The following is a 16,117-nucleotide window of genomic DNA, read 5'->3' on the forward strand; positions in this document are numbered from 1 at the left end:
TCTGACCAAAATTATTAAGAATTTGAAAATTGAATGTTGTTATCTAAATTTTCTAATCTTATGTGGTATTTTGCAGAGTAATCTTTTTATTTTTATTTTATAGACTTTTTAAAGATAATGATGACTTAAAAAACAAATTTCAAGGTATTCATGTAATAAAGTTTTACTGCCATGTTTGTTGTTTGTTTTCTTTTCCATATACATCCCAAATTGTAGTGCCATTTTAAAAAAGACTGTTCACATCATATATGTTAAAAAAATAAGAAATATAATATAATTTAATACATACAGCTGATTACAAATTAACAACACAATCATGGAAGATTAAATTGTACTTTTATGTTTTGGTTTCTAAAGTTAATTGATTATGTTAAATCAAGGCTCAACTATATACCCTAATAAGAAATTCTTATAGATTTTTCTTAGATAAATCTATATAAAGACTGAAGAAAACAAACACTAATATAGTATTTTTGTGACTTACCGGGTTCATATAAAAAAATGTGGACTTCTTTTAAGCAATCAAATGTAATTTTTGTTTTTGTTTTGCAGATGCTATGTCAATTAAATGAACATCCGTTTATACCACAATTCTCACATATTTACAATCTCTAGGTAAAAAAATTATGCTTTGGAAAAATATCTTGATTTGTATATGCTTATATACACGACAGAAAATTATAATTTTAACAATTCATAAGAATAATAAATGATAAACAGGATATAGAACATAATATTGGTTAACTAAAAAAGAATATAGTAGATGTTAACAATATGCATATGCAAACATAAATACTAAGACATACATTTTTTTTTTTTGCATAAACAAAGAGATACAAAAATAGTGTAGAGTCACTACAAAAAATCAGGTGTGTTGTATCATTTATTTTGTATCACAAAATAAAATGAAGTAAATTTAAATTACTTATTTTCAAGTGAAGCAAATAAAAATGATTAGCATCAATTAGATCATTTGATGTTATAATTATCTAATTTTACGTCAGTTATTTATAATTGATTCAGTTTCAATTAGTTTGTATCACCTTTTTTAAATTGATATAAAATATATTTTTATATTATTCAAAGAATTGATGTGTTTTTTTGTGTGGATAAATCACTTTTAAAACGATTTAAAATTTACATTAACTAAAAACTGATGTTAAATAAAATTATATTTAAATAATTAATTAATCTATTTAAATAGATATTTGTGAGTGAAAAAAAATATTTTGCGCGTTAATTTTTTGGTTTTTTTGTATATTTTGTGTGTTAAATTTTTTGGTTTTTTTTCTTTCTTTTTCTCTCTCGTGATCCCTGGGACTAATCATCCAGTATCCGCTATCCGTTCATATCCATTCCGAAAAATTGGATATCTGGAAAACCGGATCTGTATCCGGATAACAAAATGTGATATCTGTAAAAAACGGATCCGGATCCAGATAATAAAAATTTTAAGACTCGAATATCCGTATGCGGATCCAACTCATATTTATTAAATTTTTATTCATTGTATCTACGAATAATTGGCATTTAATCATTGCAAGAGGAGAGAGAGATGAAGGAGATATATATAGTAGAAGGTGAGAGGTTGTTTTCTCTCAAGTGGGCGATGTGGGATGTTGCAAGTCTCTCTTCTCATTAAATTATTTGTCCCACATCGGCTCTAAACAAATATAATTGTTATTTTACTCTCTTATAAATATCTATCACTTGCTGTACAATTCATTCACAGGCTAATGGGCTTTGCAGAGCTTCACTTGCCCATTTAGGAAGAACAGTTCAACTTTTTTGATTTATAATCAAAAGGCTTTTAAGTTAAAAATTTAAGAAATTTTCAGGTTCAATTATGGATCTGGATATCCGGCAAGTATTAAAATTTTAGGCGGATATCCGACTTCTTTTTGAAAATGGGTGGATATCCGGATCCGTCTTAGGGCTACTCTCTGGTAACAGATCAAGGAGAATCAATCAGAAAAAGAAATCGGAAGCTTCTCTCTTGTATTTGAGTTTGCGAAGTTTATCGGGTCAAGAAACTGGTAAATCGGTACTGATGCAATTATTGTAATCATTTGTGATAATTGACACTAATTTTAAATCAGTTTAACTAAATGACATAAATATTAACATCACTTAAATAAAATGATATAAAGGTTGACATCAATTTTAAACAAATGATATATATTGACATTGATTATAATAATCGATGTAAATATTTGAATATTAGCATCAGTTTCATATAAACNGTGTTAAATTTTTTGGTTTTTTTTCTTTCTTTTTCTCTCTCGTGATCCCTGGGACTAATCATCCAGTATCCGCTATCCGTTCATATCCATTCCGAAAAATTGGATATCTGGAAAACCGGATCTGTATCCGGATAACAAAATGTGATATCTGTAAAAAACGGATCCGGATCCAGATAATAAAAATTTTAAGACTCGAATATCCGTATGCGGATCCAACTCATATTTATTAAATTTTTATTCATTGTATCTACGAATAATTGGCATTTAATCATTGCAAGAGGAGAGAGAGATGAAGGAGATATATATAGTAGAAGGTGAGAGGTTGTTTTCTCTCAAGTGGGCGATGTGGGATGTTGCAAGTCTCTCTTCTCATTAAATTATTTGTCCCACATCGGCTCTAAACAAATATAATTGTTATTTTACTCTCTTATAAATATCTATCACTTGCTGTACAATTCATTCACAGGCTAATGGGCTTTGCAGAGCTTCACTTGCCCATTTAGGAAGAACAGTTAACTTTTTTGATTTATAATCAAAAGGCTTTTAAGTTAAAAATTTAAGAAATTTTCAGGTTCAATTATGGATCTGGATATCCGGCAAGTATTAAAATTTTAGGCGGATATCCGACTTCTTTTTGAAAATGGCTGGATATCCGGATCCGTCTTAGGGCTAATTTCTGGTAACAGATCAAGGAGAATCAATCAGAAAAAGAAATCGGAAGCTTCTCTCTTGTATTTGAGTTTGCGAAGTTTATCGGGTCAAGAAACTGGTAAATTGGTACTTGAAACTGATGCAATTATTGTAATCATTTGTGATAATTGACACTAATTTTAAATCAATTTAACTAAATGACATAAATACTAACATCACTTAAATAAAATGATATAAAGGTTGACATCAATTTTAAACAAATGATATATATTGACATTGATTATAATAATCGATGTAAATATTTGAATATTAGCATCGATTTCATATAAACTGATACAAATTATTTGCATCGACAAAAAATATAAATCATTCATTAAAGTGATACAAATTATTTTTGCATCACTTAAAACTGATGCAATAATAGAAAATAAATGATTTAATACAACACTTTTTTTGTAGTGAGTGATGTATATGATAGGTAAATGTTAAATCGATTACTCTATTTATAGGCTGGAAAGAGTCAGGCTAAATGTTTTTTACTTTTACGTTTAGAACAACAAAAATCTATATAAAATCTTTTAAAATCTTATTTATTTTTCAGTTAATGCATATACAATATGTTTGAATCTATATGGATGATTCGATTTGGATAATGAATTAATTGTCTAGATTTTGCAATTCCTATTAAACCGATAAGAGTAAATATATAAGGTTAGTTTTAGAAATAATCCCTAAATTTTAGATTTTTGGTAAATTAATTACTGATTTATTTCAAGATTTCTTAAAATAAATAATCTTTTTAAATTAAAGTTAAGTTATTTCATATATACTATTCAAATTTAATTAGATATAGTTGTTATGGAAATCTTTAATGATAAGTTTTATTAATTGCGAAAATCTCTTATTATTTTATAAAATTTTAATTACTATATAAAATTCAAGGAATTGTTAATATAAATAATTTCGTTTTTATTATAATATTTAAAATTTTCATTTTGTAATCTTATTGGCTGTAATTTTTTTATATAGATGTCAAATATTTGAATTTATTATTTGTAATTAATATAGGAATGTGTCATTTATAGTTAATATAGTTTCCTAAAATACTGGAATATTTTGAATAATAAAAAGAGTTAATCATTTAGTCTTTAATAATTGTTACTATTGTTTTAGGAAATTTTAATTTGTTTTTTTTAAATTATGTAGGCAAGTGGATCTGTTTGGCAACATAGATATATGTTANTTATTTTTTTTTTTTTTTTTTTTTTTTATCCCTATGTGTGCTCCCCAATTAATAGTATATATATAATATATATATATATATAGATTATTTTACACATGTTCATAATCATGTTTATCTATTACACATTAACAAGATGCCTTATAACTTTTACGTTATTGCTTAATCAACTTAAAAGTCAAGGTTTGATGATGTGATCCATATTCGTTTTTCTAGTTCAAGACCCTTAACTTCTTCGATTTTTTTACCTACAACTTCTTTCATTATCCCAATGATCTTAAGGATTCAAAAGTATAATCAGTAGCATGCATGATAGTAACACTGATATCGAGCTAAAGAGGAGGAGGATAACAAATTTGTGTTATATAATCATCCGCTGCTGAATGCACAACATAAATAATGAGATTATATATTAGGGTAAAATTGGGAACGTTTTTTACATCTTATACAGAGCCTCTGTTCGTGAATTAGCCAAAGGTATCACTTATTAGGACCATGTCTAGTAACCTCATTTACAAGATAGATTGAAACCGAGCTAAGCAAAATCTGTGATGGGATTTTGAATGTTCGTGAAGCTCATCTTATCCCATCTGCTTCACCAGCTGAATCCAAAGTGTTTTACCTGAAAATGAAGCGAGATTATCACAGGTGTATTGCTGAGTTTAAGGCTGGTGCTGAGAGGAAAGAAGCTGCTGAAAGCACTTTGGTTGCTTACAAGTCTGCTTCCGTAAGTGGTTTTTTACTTCATTACAACATATTTGAATGTTATGTCTTGTGTGGCTATAATTGATTTTGTTCTTATTGGTTATATTCTCTGCAATACAATCCAGGACATTGCCACTGCTGAGTTAGCTCCCACTCACCCAATAAGGCTTGGTCTTGCCCTCAACTTCTCAGTGTTTTACTATCAAATCCTGAACTCGCCTGATCGTGCTTGCAGCCTCGCAAAGCAGGTTTGTGTACAGCCGATTTCACTTTTTACATCATGTGAAAGTTGTTGACTATAATATTCTTACTGAATGAGCTCTCTTGGGTTTCTGCAGGCATTTGATGATGCAATTGCTGAGTTGGATACATTGGGTGAGGAATCATACAAGGACAGTACACTGATCATGCAGCTTCTTAGAGACAATCTCACTCTCTGGACTTCAGATATGAGAGTAAGCATCATTGCATCAACACAATATACTTTGATCATTGTTCACTTTAAACCAACTTCAACTTGGGATCTTTAGATGGTGATATAGTTATCAAGAGCTTCTTTGTTCTGTAATTGACATGATTGTTTCTTTCTGGTCATTAGGACGAAGCAGGAGATGAGATCAAGGAGGCAGCATCGAAGCCTGATGGCGCAGAGTAAACCCGAAGAAGAGGAAGTCACTTTATTTTATAAAAAGTAGAAACTCTCATGTGATAATCTGAGTGAGGATAGCTCAGGATTCTTCTAAGGACACAGTTTTATTGTTGTTTGTTTGTTTGGTAACGATTTGAAAACTACTTGCTATTGATTCTTCCTTTAGGTTTCTCAAAATTTCCTATTCTCCTAATGAACTCAAAACTTGTTGTTTTTTTGTTTTATGATACTGCAGTTTTCTTAACATCAGTTTTTTTTGCTCTGTATATTGTGTCAGCATTTTGGAGGATTGGATCATTTCCATCACAAAGGTATATAACAGTGCAGTAATAACTAAAGTAGACAAAACAAAGAAACCATATTTATGACAAAATGTTCAATTCAAAAGAGAGAAAAGATCTGAAACAACACCAGTGATATACGAGTTATTACTACTAATAATAGAAGAGAGGAACAAAACCATAATAAAAACCCCTTAATGTAGCTAGCTAATTAACACTTCCTAGAAGTTATTACAAGACCATAACCTCAAAGTTCAATCGCTGTGCAGAAGAAATAAACTAGATCAATCAAGTTACATCGTTTCAAGAGAGACAAATCAAACATTATCAGACACCAAAATTAAGAAAGAAGCTTAGTATGTCTCAAGAGCAAAGCAGAGTACTCCACGGCACCTGAAAGTCCAAAGACTGATCTTGTCATCGGCTTTTAAGTTGTTACCCTTGACGACATCGTTCCAGCCCCAGTTCAAAGCGTAATTCAAGGTTCCATGTCCAGTTTCCTTCTCCATCGGCCATAGCTTGAAACGCAAACCCCACTTTTCACATCTTTGGTTCACAAGAATCGTTCCCACACCGATAGTCTCATCTATGGCTCGAGACTCCCCTGGCGTCAAGAATTCGGTTCTGATTAGCTGCTGGAATGGCATTAAGAGACGACTCTGGGATGATTTCACATCAGTCGTTGTTAGACACCTCTCAAAGATCAGCAAAGGGTTTGCGGAATCAGCTCTCATTCTTCTCATCACCTGAAAAATCCACTCCGGTGCCTCTGTATCTGTCCTCGTTGGGAAAGAAACAACCTTTGATTTCTTGAATTTACCACTCTTCTTCTGTTGCACGGCACGCCTCTTGCGACTTGTTGTTGTGTTCTGCTTTAGGCATGGTTCGTAACTAGGGTCGTTCGCCTCTGTCATCTCAGACTTAGCCGTGACGTTGTAACCGAGGAGTAACGAAGGGTAATTGTAACAACGAAGGTTCAGGAACGATGAAGACGACCCATCCAAGTTTCGTCGTACCAATCTCTTCATGTTCTTCTCAAAGAGTCTCGTCGCCTCATCAATCTCTCGGCGGTAGTCGTAATCTTCACAGACAATCTTAGATTTCCCCTTCTTTGCACGAAGTAGCTCCGCATCTAAAAAACTAGGGTTTTGTGTGTTTTTGGTCTCGTGATCATCATCGAGCGATGGAGAAGGAGACATTATAGAAGTCCCATCATTAGGGTTTTGTTGTGTGTATCTTGTATTCAGCAAAGACGATCTTTTCTTCCTCGCGAAAAGGTAGAAGAATCTCTTCTCGCTATCTTCTTCTCCACGACGACGAAGAAGACGAAGACGTTGTTCTTCTTCCTGAACCATAACGGCAGTAGCCGCAAGTAAAAACAAATTCGACCACATATCCTTACTTGAATCCGTGACCGTGAGATGATTCATAGTACTCATGGTGATCGAATTGAAGAATCTCAAAAAGTTGTGAGAGTGAAAGACTTGTGTGATCGGGAAGAAAGGAAATTGTTATTGAGAAGAGAGAAACTAGCGAAACTGCAGAGAACAAGTGCCGTCTCTTGCCTTATATACTTACATGAGAGGGTTAGGGTATTTTGTTTTTTCCATTCTTCTTTTGAGTTTAGTGGGTTAATTAATGTGATTAGTAACTAATTATAGCCGTTGTGGTCAAGTTAACATGGATCATTAGGGTTATGCTATAATTACGATTTAGTCCCTATTTAGTATTTTCCTTTTTCCCCCGAGAATGAGAAGAGAAGTAAGTAGTGAAGAAAATTTTAGGAAGTTTCTCTGCAGCTTCGTTTTTTGTAACATTTTTTTATTTTGTTTTGTTGTTGTTGTTGTTGTATTTAATTTTATTATTAAAAGTATTTTGGTACAAATTCATTCAACTTCTCAGTGTTTTTTTACTCCGGAACTGGCCTGATCGCGCTTGGAGCCTTGCAATTACAAAGCAGATTTGTCTAACGTTACTTCACTTTTTACGTCATGTGAAATTGTTAACTGAATGAGCTATCTTTTGAATCTGTGAAGGCATTTGATTTGTTGATGCTATTGCTGAGTTGGATACTGATCATACGGACGATTCAAGGAAGAAGAAGAAGAAGAAAGGAAGTGAGAAGTAGTGAAACAAGGGCAAATGCTGAGGTGGCACAAGTGGATGAGTCAGGAAAGAGCTGGCTTTGCTGTTACTCTTCAGATTTATGCTGGCTGATGATTTGATGGTATTGTGAAGGAGACGCTATGACTACTCTAAACCTTTAACAATGGTGGTTCGATGAACGTGACGATGAGGTGTTTGTTGAGGTTTCCAAGTTTCATTAGGTCGATTGCAACATTGGAGTTGATTTTGCTTCGATTCAAGCTAAAATATTAATGCCTACAAGGTGTTCGACAAAATTGCTTCTGGGAGAAGAAGGAAGCAACAACGTACGTAAGCAGAGGAATCGCCTTCTTAAGGCATGGGGCCATTTTAAGTTCGAAACAATGTCACGAATTCGACAACTCCCAGCATTTGTTGTTCTGTTTCTCACGTTGGAAGGATCCAATTGGACAAAGGAACAGCTTTAAGATGATGAGACGGAGTGGCTGCGATTATAGGACAATAAATCACTATCTGAAACTCTGCAACTCATCATTGAGTTCTTTCCCTGTCAGTTTCCTTACGAGTTCTTGAATACGTGTGGGATCCACCAACAAGAATCACCTCATCAATATCCAAGACTGCTTCAGGTGCTCCAGTTCAGGTGTGTTCTGTTCTTGTTGACATATAATCTTTACGTATTGTAATAAGAAATTTACATTGTACTTCGATGAGCTATATATCACTAAAATGCTATTTGGCCTCTCATTTCAGGCTGGTGTTCTATCTGGAGATGTGAGGGACATTGTTCTTCTTGATGTGTCACTTGGTTTGGAAACTTTTGGTGGTGTCATGACCAAGATCATTTTAAGAAACACCACACTTCCAATTTCCAACTTCTAAATCAGAAGTCTTCTCAACTGCTGCAGATGGACAGACAAAATGTGTTACAGGGTGAGAGAGAGAGTTCGTAAGAGATAACAAGTCTATTGGTAGCTTCCGTCTTGATGGTATCCCGCCTGCACCACGTGGAGTTCCACAAATCGAGGTCAATTTTGATACTGATGCCAATGGAATTCTATCTATCTGTCAGTGCTTCCGACAACGGCACTGGAAAAGAAGCAGGACATCACCATTACTGGTGCTAGTACCTTGCCAAAGGATGAGGTGTGTATAATTATAAAAGTTGCTTCACTTTTTTGGAATTGTAGTCTTTTTTCCTATTCATGTTTAAATGATTCATATTGGTTGTGGGGTGTTGTTGCAGGTAGACACAATGGTGCAAGAAGCAGAGAGGTTTGCCAAGGAAGACAAAGAAAAGAGAGATGCATGCGATTGACACAAAGAACCAGGCTGATTCCATCGTGTAGAACCAAGAAGTGATGCTGATTAATTAGCCAGTCTCTTTACAACCAACCTCAATCAGGTTCTCCTCCTGGAGGTGAAGCGTCCTCGGATCTGACTCATCATCTTCAACCAAAGGTGGAGACAATGGTGATGATGTGATCGACGCTGACTTCACTGACAGCAAATAAATACAATTCGGATTCATACAAGTATTATTCTTGGGGTTTGTCCATGATTATATACACAGACTGTTGCGGTGTTATGCAGCTCTGTACACATCAGAGGCGGAGTCCGTGGTTCTTAGGACTTTGAGGAACACTGCTTGCTCTGCCCCTGTACCTGCGCTCTTCATTGCATCCACACCTGCCATTACCACCACCTGAGTTATGCGCGGTTGTGTATAATTGGTTAAAACCGTGACCCGGTTAAGGAGCTCGGAATGAATAATGAGATCATCTTGATTTTTTTTTGGATACTATGAAATGTAAAATATGTTTGCCATGTTCGTTTTTTTCTTTTCTTTGGTAACATTGCCATGGTCACTATTATACTTTTCTAATTTCCACTCTCATTTAGTTTTTTTTTTTTTCACTGAATTATATGATTAGCAATAATAGATCAAGTATAAAAAAAAAAAAAGGTTGGTGACCAAAAAAAAAAAAGAATTGGAAACTTAATAGTTTTTTTCCTTTTTGGTGAATATGGAAACTCATTGACTTATATATATAAGAGAGGCCATTAAAAGTTTCAATAATCAAGTGTCAAAATATTTGAGGCTCTCTACTCTACCCTATCTAGGTTTCGATCCTCCTGAGAAGGGAAAAAAATCGATTTTAATTTACAAATCATGGAAGACGATCCAAGCTACGTCGAGTATGTTTCAGTGGAGCAGCGCAGAGCAATGGTAAAGGACAAGTTTCTTCTTCAGCGGAAGCGAAAGGCTTCGGAATTGGAGGAAGAATTAGAAGCTAACAAGGAAAACATAGCCGAAGCTTCTGCCAAACCCAGTTTACTCCTTCAAGCAACTAATCTCAAGCGAGATGTACCACAGGTTAGTGCAACTGATCTAATCATCTTACAAGAGAAAGAGATGATGGAGCGTTTATCTGATAAGAAGACGCTTATGTCTGTTCGTGAATTAGCCAAAGGTATCACTTATACAGAGCCTCTGTTAACTGGTTGGAAACCTCCTTTACATATTAGAACCACGTCTAGTAAACGGAGAGACTTGCTTAGGAAGCAATGGCATATTATTGTTAACGGTGATGATGTTCCTCCCCCTATCAAGGACTTTAAAGATATGAAGTTTCCAAAACCAGTTCTCGATACGCTCAAGAAGAAAGGGATACTGCAGCCTACTCCAATTCAAGTTCAAGGTCTTCCTGTGATTTTGTCTGGGAGAGATATGATTGGGATTGCCTTCACTGGTTCAGGTAAGACTTTGGTTTTCGTGCTTCCTTTGATCATGATTTCTCTCCAAGAAGAGAAGATGATGCCTCTTGGTCGTGGAGAAGGTCCCATTGGTCTTATTATTTGCCCTTCTAGAGAGCTTGCTACTCAGACTTATGAAGTGATTCAGCAGTTTGTTGCTCCTTTAGTCGAGGCTGGATACCCTGAGTTGAGGTCGTTGCTATGTATTGGAGGAGTTGATATGAGATCTCAGTTGGAGGTTGTCAAGAGAGGTGTTCACATCGTTGTTGCAACACCTGGGAGGTTAAAGGATATGCTCGCCAAGAAAAAGATGAGGTTAGATGCTTGTAGGTACTTGACACTAGATGAGGCAGATAGGTTGGTTGATTTGGGTTTCGAAGATGATATAAGGGAAGTCTTTGATCACTTTAAGTCTCAACGTCAAACGCTTTTGTTTTCTGCAACAATGCCAACAAAGATTCAAATCTTTGCCAGAAGTGCTCTTGTGAAACCTGTGACTGCTAATGTAGGAAGAGCTGGAGCTGCGAATCTTGATGTGATCCAAGAGGTTGAATACGTCAAACAAGAAGCAAAGGTTGTTTACCTACTCGAGTGTCTACAGAAGACCTCTCCGCCGGTTTTAATATTCTGTGAGAACAAATCTGATGTTGATGATATTCACGAGTACTTGTTACTGAAGGGAGTAGAAGCAGTGGCTATACATGGAGGCAAAGATCAAGAAGACAGAGAGTATGCAATCTCTTCGTTTAAATCTGGGAGAAAAGATGTCTTGGTTGCGACTGATGTTGCTTCAAAGGGTCTAGATTTCCCTGACATACAGCATGTTATTAACTACGACATGCCAGCTGAGATTGAGAACTATGTGCATAGGATAGGGCGAACAGGTCGGTGTGGTAAGACTGGGATAGCAACGACGTTTATAAACAAGAACCAAAGTGAAACCACGCTGCTCGATTTGAAACACTTGTTGCAAGAAGCTAAACAGAGGATTCCACCTGTCCTTGCTGAGCTGAATGATCCAATGGAAGAAGCAGAGACCATTGCTAATGCAAGTGGTGTCAAGGGTTGTGCGTATTGTGGTGGTCTTGGACATCGTATTCGAGACTGTCCAAAACTTGAGAACCAGAAGAGTATGGCCATATCTAATTCAAGGAAAGACTATTTTGGCTCTGGTGGCTACAGAGGAGAAATATAATCTTGTTTTGATCCCTTTGTTATCTCATCTTAGCTGTTACCGAACTGTGATTTTTATGTTCCATCTTGTCCTTGTACATCTTTTAATTTGTCTGATAGCAACCCTGATGATTTTTGCCACTGTATTTTGATATCTGCCGATCTATATAACTTGAAGTATTACAAAAATTTGCTTAGTGCAATTTTCTTATTTTGATGCAGCCAACTAAATAATTATCATGTAGCTTTCACGTTACATTACATCTTGATTTTTTTTGGATACTATAAAATGTTTGCATATAGCTTTTTTCACTTGGGTTACTAAAACACAAGGCTCCATTATAAAACCCACATTTACATGCATGTTGTTTATATCTCTGGACCAGACGCGAACAGAGGTATAAGGCCACGCAAGACTTGAGCTGATAAATGGTGAGCCTTAAAGATCTCTCCGTCCAAATTCCACACACTCTCTTCCCCTAGTGATGTAAACGTGAAAGCTCGCGTCTGCATTACCAATATACATTTTGATCATGACCCAATAAGTTATAAAGATTTGAAAAGGAAAATATTTTACAAACCTTATGGTATTCCACAAACTCGAAGTTCAAAGGTTCTCCACCTCTTTTCGCAAGCTCGGTGAGGTGCCTGTAACCCATTAGAATCGCTGATATAAATAAGCCTTACTCATAAAATGAATGGCAATAGGAAAAAATGAAACCAGACATTACCATAAGTATTTGGGACGAGAACAATCTTTTATGAGTATGAGATGAAGGAAACCGTCTGAGAGGTGTGCATCCACGACAAGACCATCAGGTGCTCTTTCATTTCGGTTTGACATCACTGCAGCACCTATACTCAGAAACCTCCCTTTTGTTCTACACCACCTTGTTTTTTCTGGATACGAGATAGGTGTTGTGCGTGTAATATTTCCATCATCAGCCTTACTGTTACAAATGCTGCATTTTGCACGACATAGTATTTTCTCTGATCTTGTGGTATTTCGAAATGGCCACGTCTTACTCCGCGTTTGTGGGGAAGCTTTACCATTTTCTGATTCGGCTTCTTCAAACATCACCTCTGCCTCATATGATCTTGCATTAACATATAAACCAACAACTCAAACAATAATGCTAGGCTTGTAAGAAAACTAACATAGATCATTTATCCCAAATTCCACTAATGTGTAGCACATTTCTTGGCAGTGTAAATTGGTTAGGAACGTACCTGTGCTTCAAGAATATCTTAGTTCCAACATAATCATAGCGTTTGGGACCCATCCACCGATATTTTTCACTTTCTGAAATGACATCGCCATAAAACCCGTATCTGAACTAATCAATTGTACAAAAACTCTGTTAGAGAACGAAGCAATCAATTTTCATATCATAGGTTCTAATAGTTAAAGTTATTGAGGTGATTTATTAGAAAAACTAGGATGCCACTAACAATTAGAAGATCAGGTTTGGGGCTAGTAAGTGAAGGATGATAACTAGAGCTTTATAACTTAACAGAATCTGCAATTCCGTACTACCGGAATAACATCTCACTAAAAAAGTTTGGTCCATTACCCAGCAAATGAGGCTGCGTAACGAATAAAAGGTTCAATCGTCGAGGTTGATGCCGTTTTCCACCGCACAACCTGCATTGCATCTAGGAAGATCTTTCTACCTAGAATGATATGCAGCGCAGATGTTACAGGATCACGAGCTCCTGTGGTGCTGTAACACGAAAAGCATTAAAAGTAGTTTAAAAGCTTATCAGAAGCTATTTTACATTAAGAGTTACTGAGATACTCCAAATCTTTCAAAATATGTTAGGAGTAGAAAAAGAGAACCAGACAGTAGAGACTGAAAATGCATACGCAGTTGCATGATAATCTTTAATAGCGGAAGAATGACTATGAATATATGGTGATAAAAAAAAAATACCATATCACTATCGCATCAGTTGAACCTGCCGGGATGAGGCCGAATCTTGGCCTTTCCCCACTAAAGGGATGATCAGGATCTTCAATTTCTGCGAAATTGCCAATAAAAAAAGAACAAGATAAAGCGATTTAATAAGACAGGGTGAAGACCAAACAACCGGAAGCAGGCAATGTAATTGGATGTCTTCTAAAGAACTAAACCCACTGACCTTCACATGAGCCATTGACTGTCCCTGTAGGTAAACAATAACACCCAGAGATTACAACTTGTTAATAGTCACAGCGCTTCAACAAAGATTAGATAAAGGTGATCATTTACATACTGAAATTTATGACCTCTTGAACTGAATCAGGAAGAAGAGGATATTGTTCCTTTTGGTCAGCCTCATGAACTGCATCTCCTTGTTCTGGAACTGAGGAGCTACCGCTACTACGAACAGAATTGAAAACCTCTGAAGGACTTGGAGGGAGAGGGACTTTAAGTCTCGGTAAAAGATATCCATTAAGGATTTCATTAAAGAAACCATCCCCACCCTGAACATAGGTTGTTTTTTAAGATATAAAAATAACAACAATCATTGAATCATATCATGGAAAGCAGATATATATACTCATAAAGTGTTATAAATTTGAAGGTTATTTCACATCATAAACGTATTTCACAAATGCACTGAACGAATAAATCACTACAATCATTGTCAAAAGAAGTACTTTGGGTCAATAAACCATAAAAAAAGAGGTCTACAACTTACAACAGCTATGATGCCATCATACGAATGAAGCTCTTTATTTTGGATAGATGTCATTACATCAAACGCATGTCCTGCTCGTTCTGTTACAATCACCTGATTTAAATGGTAAATCAAGAATATCGAACTAAGGACCATAACACTGAAAATGAGAACATTCGTACCATAGCATGGCATTGAAAACAGTCATGTGTATTTATTCTCTATGCGAGCGAGCTATAGTATCACAAGCAATTATGCATACGATGAATGTAGAAACGGAGAGTCACATTTGGTCAGCAAATAGCCTAAAAACACCTTGAATGGCAGATATTGTGGGCAAGTCATGTTGCAATATCTACTACAGCAATATATATAACACTTGTTTTGCAAAAATAACTACTGACCTAGAAAACCCACAATGAAGCAATTACATTACATAATAAATAACATTTTCTCAAAAATGCTCTACTGTAGCACAAAATCTAATCAGCTACTCAGAAGAATCAAGATCCGTGTGTCTTTTGCCACCAAAGAATATCATATAACAACTTTCACAATAACAGTTACTAAACGACCATTTGCTAGTGGTGAAATGAAAAGCAAACCTTGGTATTAACTTTAGCGCGGATGAAGATCTTGGAAACAGTTTCCCAAACCCTGGAGCCATTTCCTTTGCCACTTTTTGGATGTACGAATACCTAAAGAAGTGGGAAAACAATCCTGTCAAAAGCATTCATCATATGAAGGACCAACAAAAGTGCTACAACCTAACAACAATAAGACTTGCCAAAAGATTTCTTGGTCTATCAACTTCCTTGATCAAAGAGTAATTCAATTGATCCATCCAACTCTGACACGTCTGCAAATCCATATGACCAAAAGTGAACTCGGCAAGTTTCCAAAGACAAGGCTCCTTGGCTGAACTTTGAAACCCGTGCACAGTGAACCGATACATCTACATCAAAGCAGAGAGACTCATTACACCTGTAATATCCTCCAGAAGTAAAACAACAAACAATAGGGAAAAAAAAAAGAAACCTCTTGAGAAATTAACAAGCGTTCCCGGAAACAATCTTTGGCATGTCTAAGGCCTGACTTAGGACTATGCAACAAGCCATAGTTTAAAAACTCCACAGCATAAATATCAGAGAATTTGATCTCAGTTTTGCAATCTTGAGAATTTCCAATTCCTAAACAAGTCGTTCCCTCCTGTCAAACATAGAAGAAACTGGCTTCAAAATCAAATCAAGTCAACGAACACACAGTCATATCTGAGGAAACTTACACAATCTGAAGCATCCAAACATCTCCAGGACAAACCATCATGATTCCGAGAAAGCAAAACTTCGCCAACGTGATCCAAGAAAAAACAACCGCTCAATAATCCACCGTCGCGATCTACGTTACCGCCGGAATCAGGAAAACTAGAATCATCATCATCATCAGGAGCTTCCTCCATTTCGAAAATCGCTTACAAGATTGATTAGCAACTCCAAATAATTTCGATTTATTATTTTATATTTTTTTGGTAGTAAAAAAGAAGGGACGTCAATAATATTAACGGGAAACCAAACGGCGGAGCGAAGACGGAAGAGATTGGCACTCCAGCCACCAATCAGATCTGCTATAGGAAAGTATCGCGTAATTG

The 16,117-nt window shown here is 35.6% G+C and overlaps 4 protein-coding genes and 1 long non-coding RNA gene across 5 annotated transcripts in view; 3 read left to right on the top strand and 2 right to left on the bottom strand.

The window, feature by feature from the left end:
• Nucleotides 1-5,510, top strand: part of LOC104752695 — an 11,553-nt gene extending 6,043 nt beyond the window's left edge. Inside the window, exons 3-6 of the mRNA XM_010474900.2 lie at nucleotides 4,658-4,861; nucleotides 4,965-5,087; nucleotides 5,178-5,294; nucleotides 5,438-5,510. Of these exons, the coding sequence (XP_010473202.1) occupies nucleotides 4,658-4,861; nucleotides 4,965-5,087; nucleotides 5,178-5,294; nucleotides 5,438-5,494 (501 nt within the window). The 3' untranslated portion in view covers nucleotides 5,495-5,510. The remainder of the gene's footprint in view (nucleotides 1-4,657; nucleotides 4,862-4,964; nucleotides 5,088-5,177; nucleotides 5,295-5,437) is intronic.
• Nucleotides 6,123-7,199, bottom strand: LOC104752705 (B3 domain-containing protein At5g38500-like). The gene has a single exon (XM_010474910.1). The coding sequence runs from the start codon at nucleotides 7,197-7,199 to the stop codon at nucleotides 6,123-6,125; it is 1,077 nt and encodes a 358-aa protein (XP_010473212.1).
• Nucleotides 7,676-9,677, top strand: LOC104725906. Its single transcript, XR_757980.2, has 3 exons — nucleotides 7,676-8,518; nucleotides 8,629-9,021; nucleotides 9,122-9,677. It is a non-coding gene; the product is annotated as an uncharacterized LOC104725906 (long non-coding RNA).
• Nucleotides 10,049-11,827, top strand: LOC104725913 (DEAD-box ATP-dependent RNA helicase 35-like). The gene has a single exon (XM_010444667.1). It carries the CDS (start codon nucleotides 10,049-10,051, stop codon nucleotides 11,825-11,827), a length of 1,779 nt encoding a protein of 592 aa, XP_010442969.1.
• LOC104725930 (ceramide kinase) lies at nucleotides 11,990-16,117 on the bottom strand. Its single transcript, XM_010444684.2, has 13 exons — nucleotides 15,755-16,117; nucleotides 15,508-15,678; nucleotides 15,257-15,424; nucleotides 15,075-15,167; nucleotides 14,491-14,583; nucleotides 14,062-14,272; nucleotides 13,948-13,971; nucleotides 13,740-13,827; nucleotides 13,380-13,529; nucleotides 13,036-13,137; nucleotides 12,537-12,902; nucleotides 12,387-12,453; nucleotides 11,990-12,312 (listed from the first exon to the last, which is right to left on the bottom strand). The coding sequence occupies exons 1-13, from the start codon at nucleotides 15,926-15,928 to the stop codon at nucleotides 12,175-12,177; spliced, it is 1,845 nt and encodes a 614-aa protein (XP_010442986.1). The 5' UTR covers nucleotides 15,929-16,117; the 3' UTR covers nucleotides 11,990-12,174.

The sequence above is a fragment of the Camelina sativa genome, chromosome 2 (assembly GCF_000633955.1).
Source record: "Camelina sativa cultivar DH55 chromosome 2, Cs, whole genome shotgun sequence".
NCBI classification, from domain to species: Eukaryota; Viridiplantae; Streptophyta; class Magnoliopsida; order Brassicales; family Brassicaceae; genus Camelina; species Camelina sativa.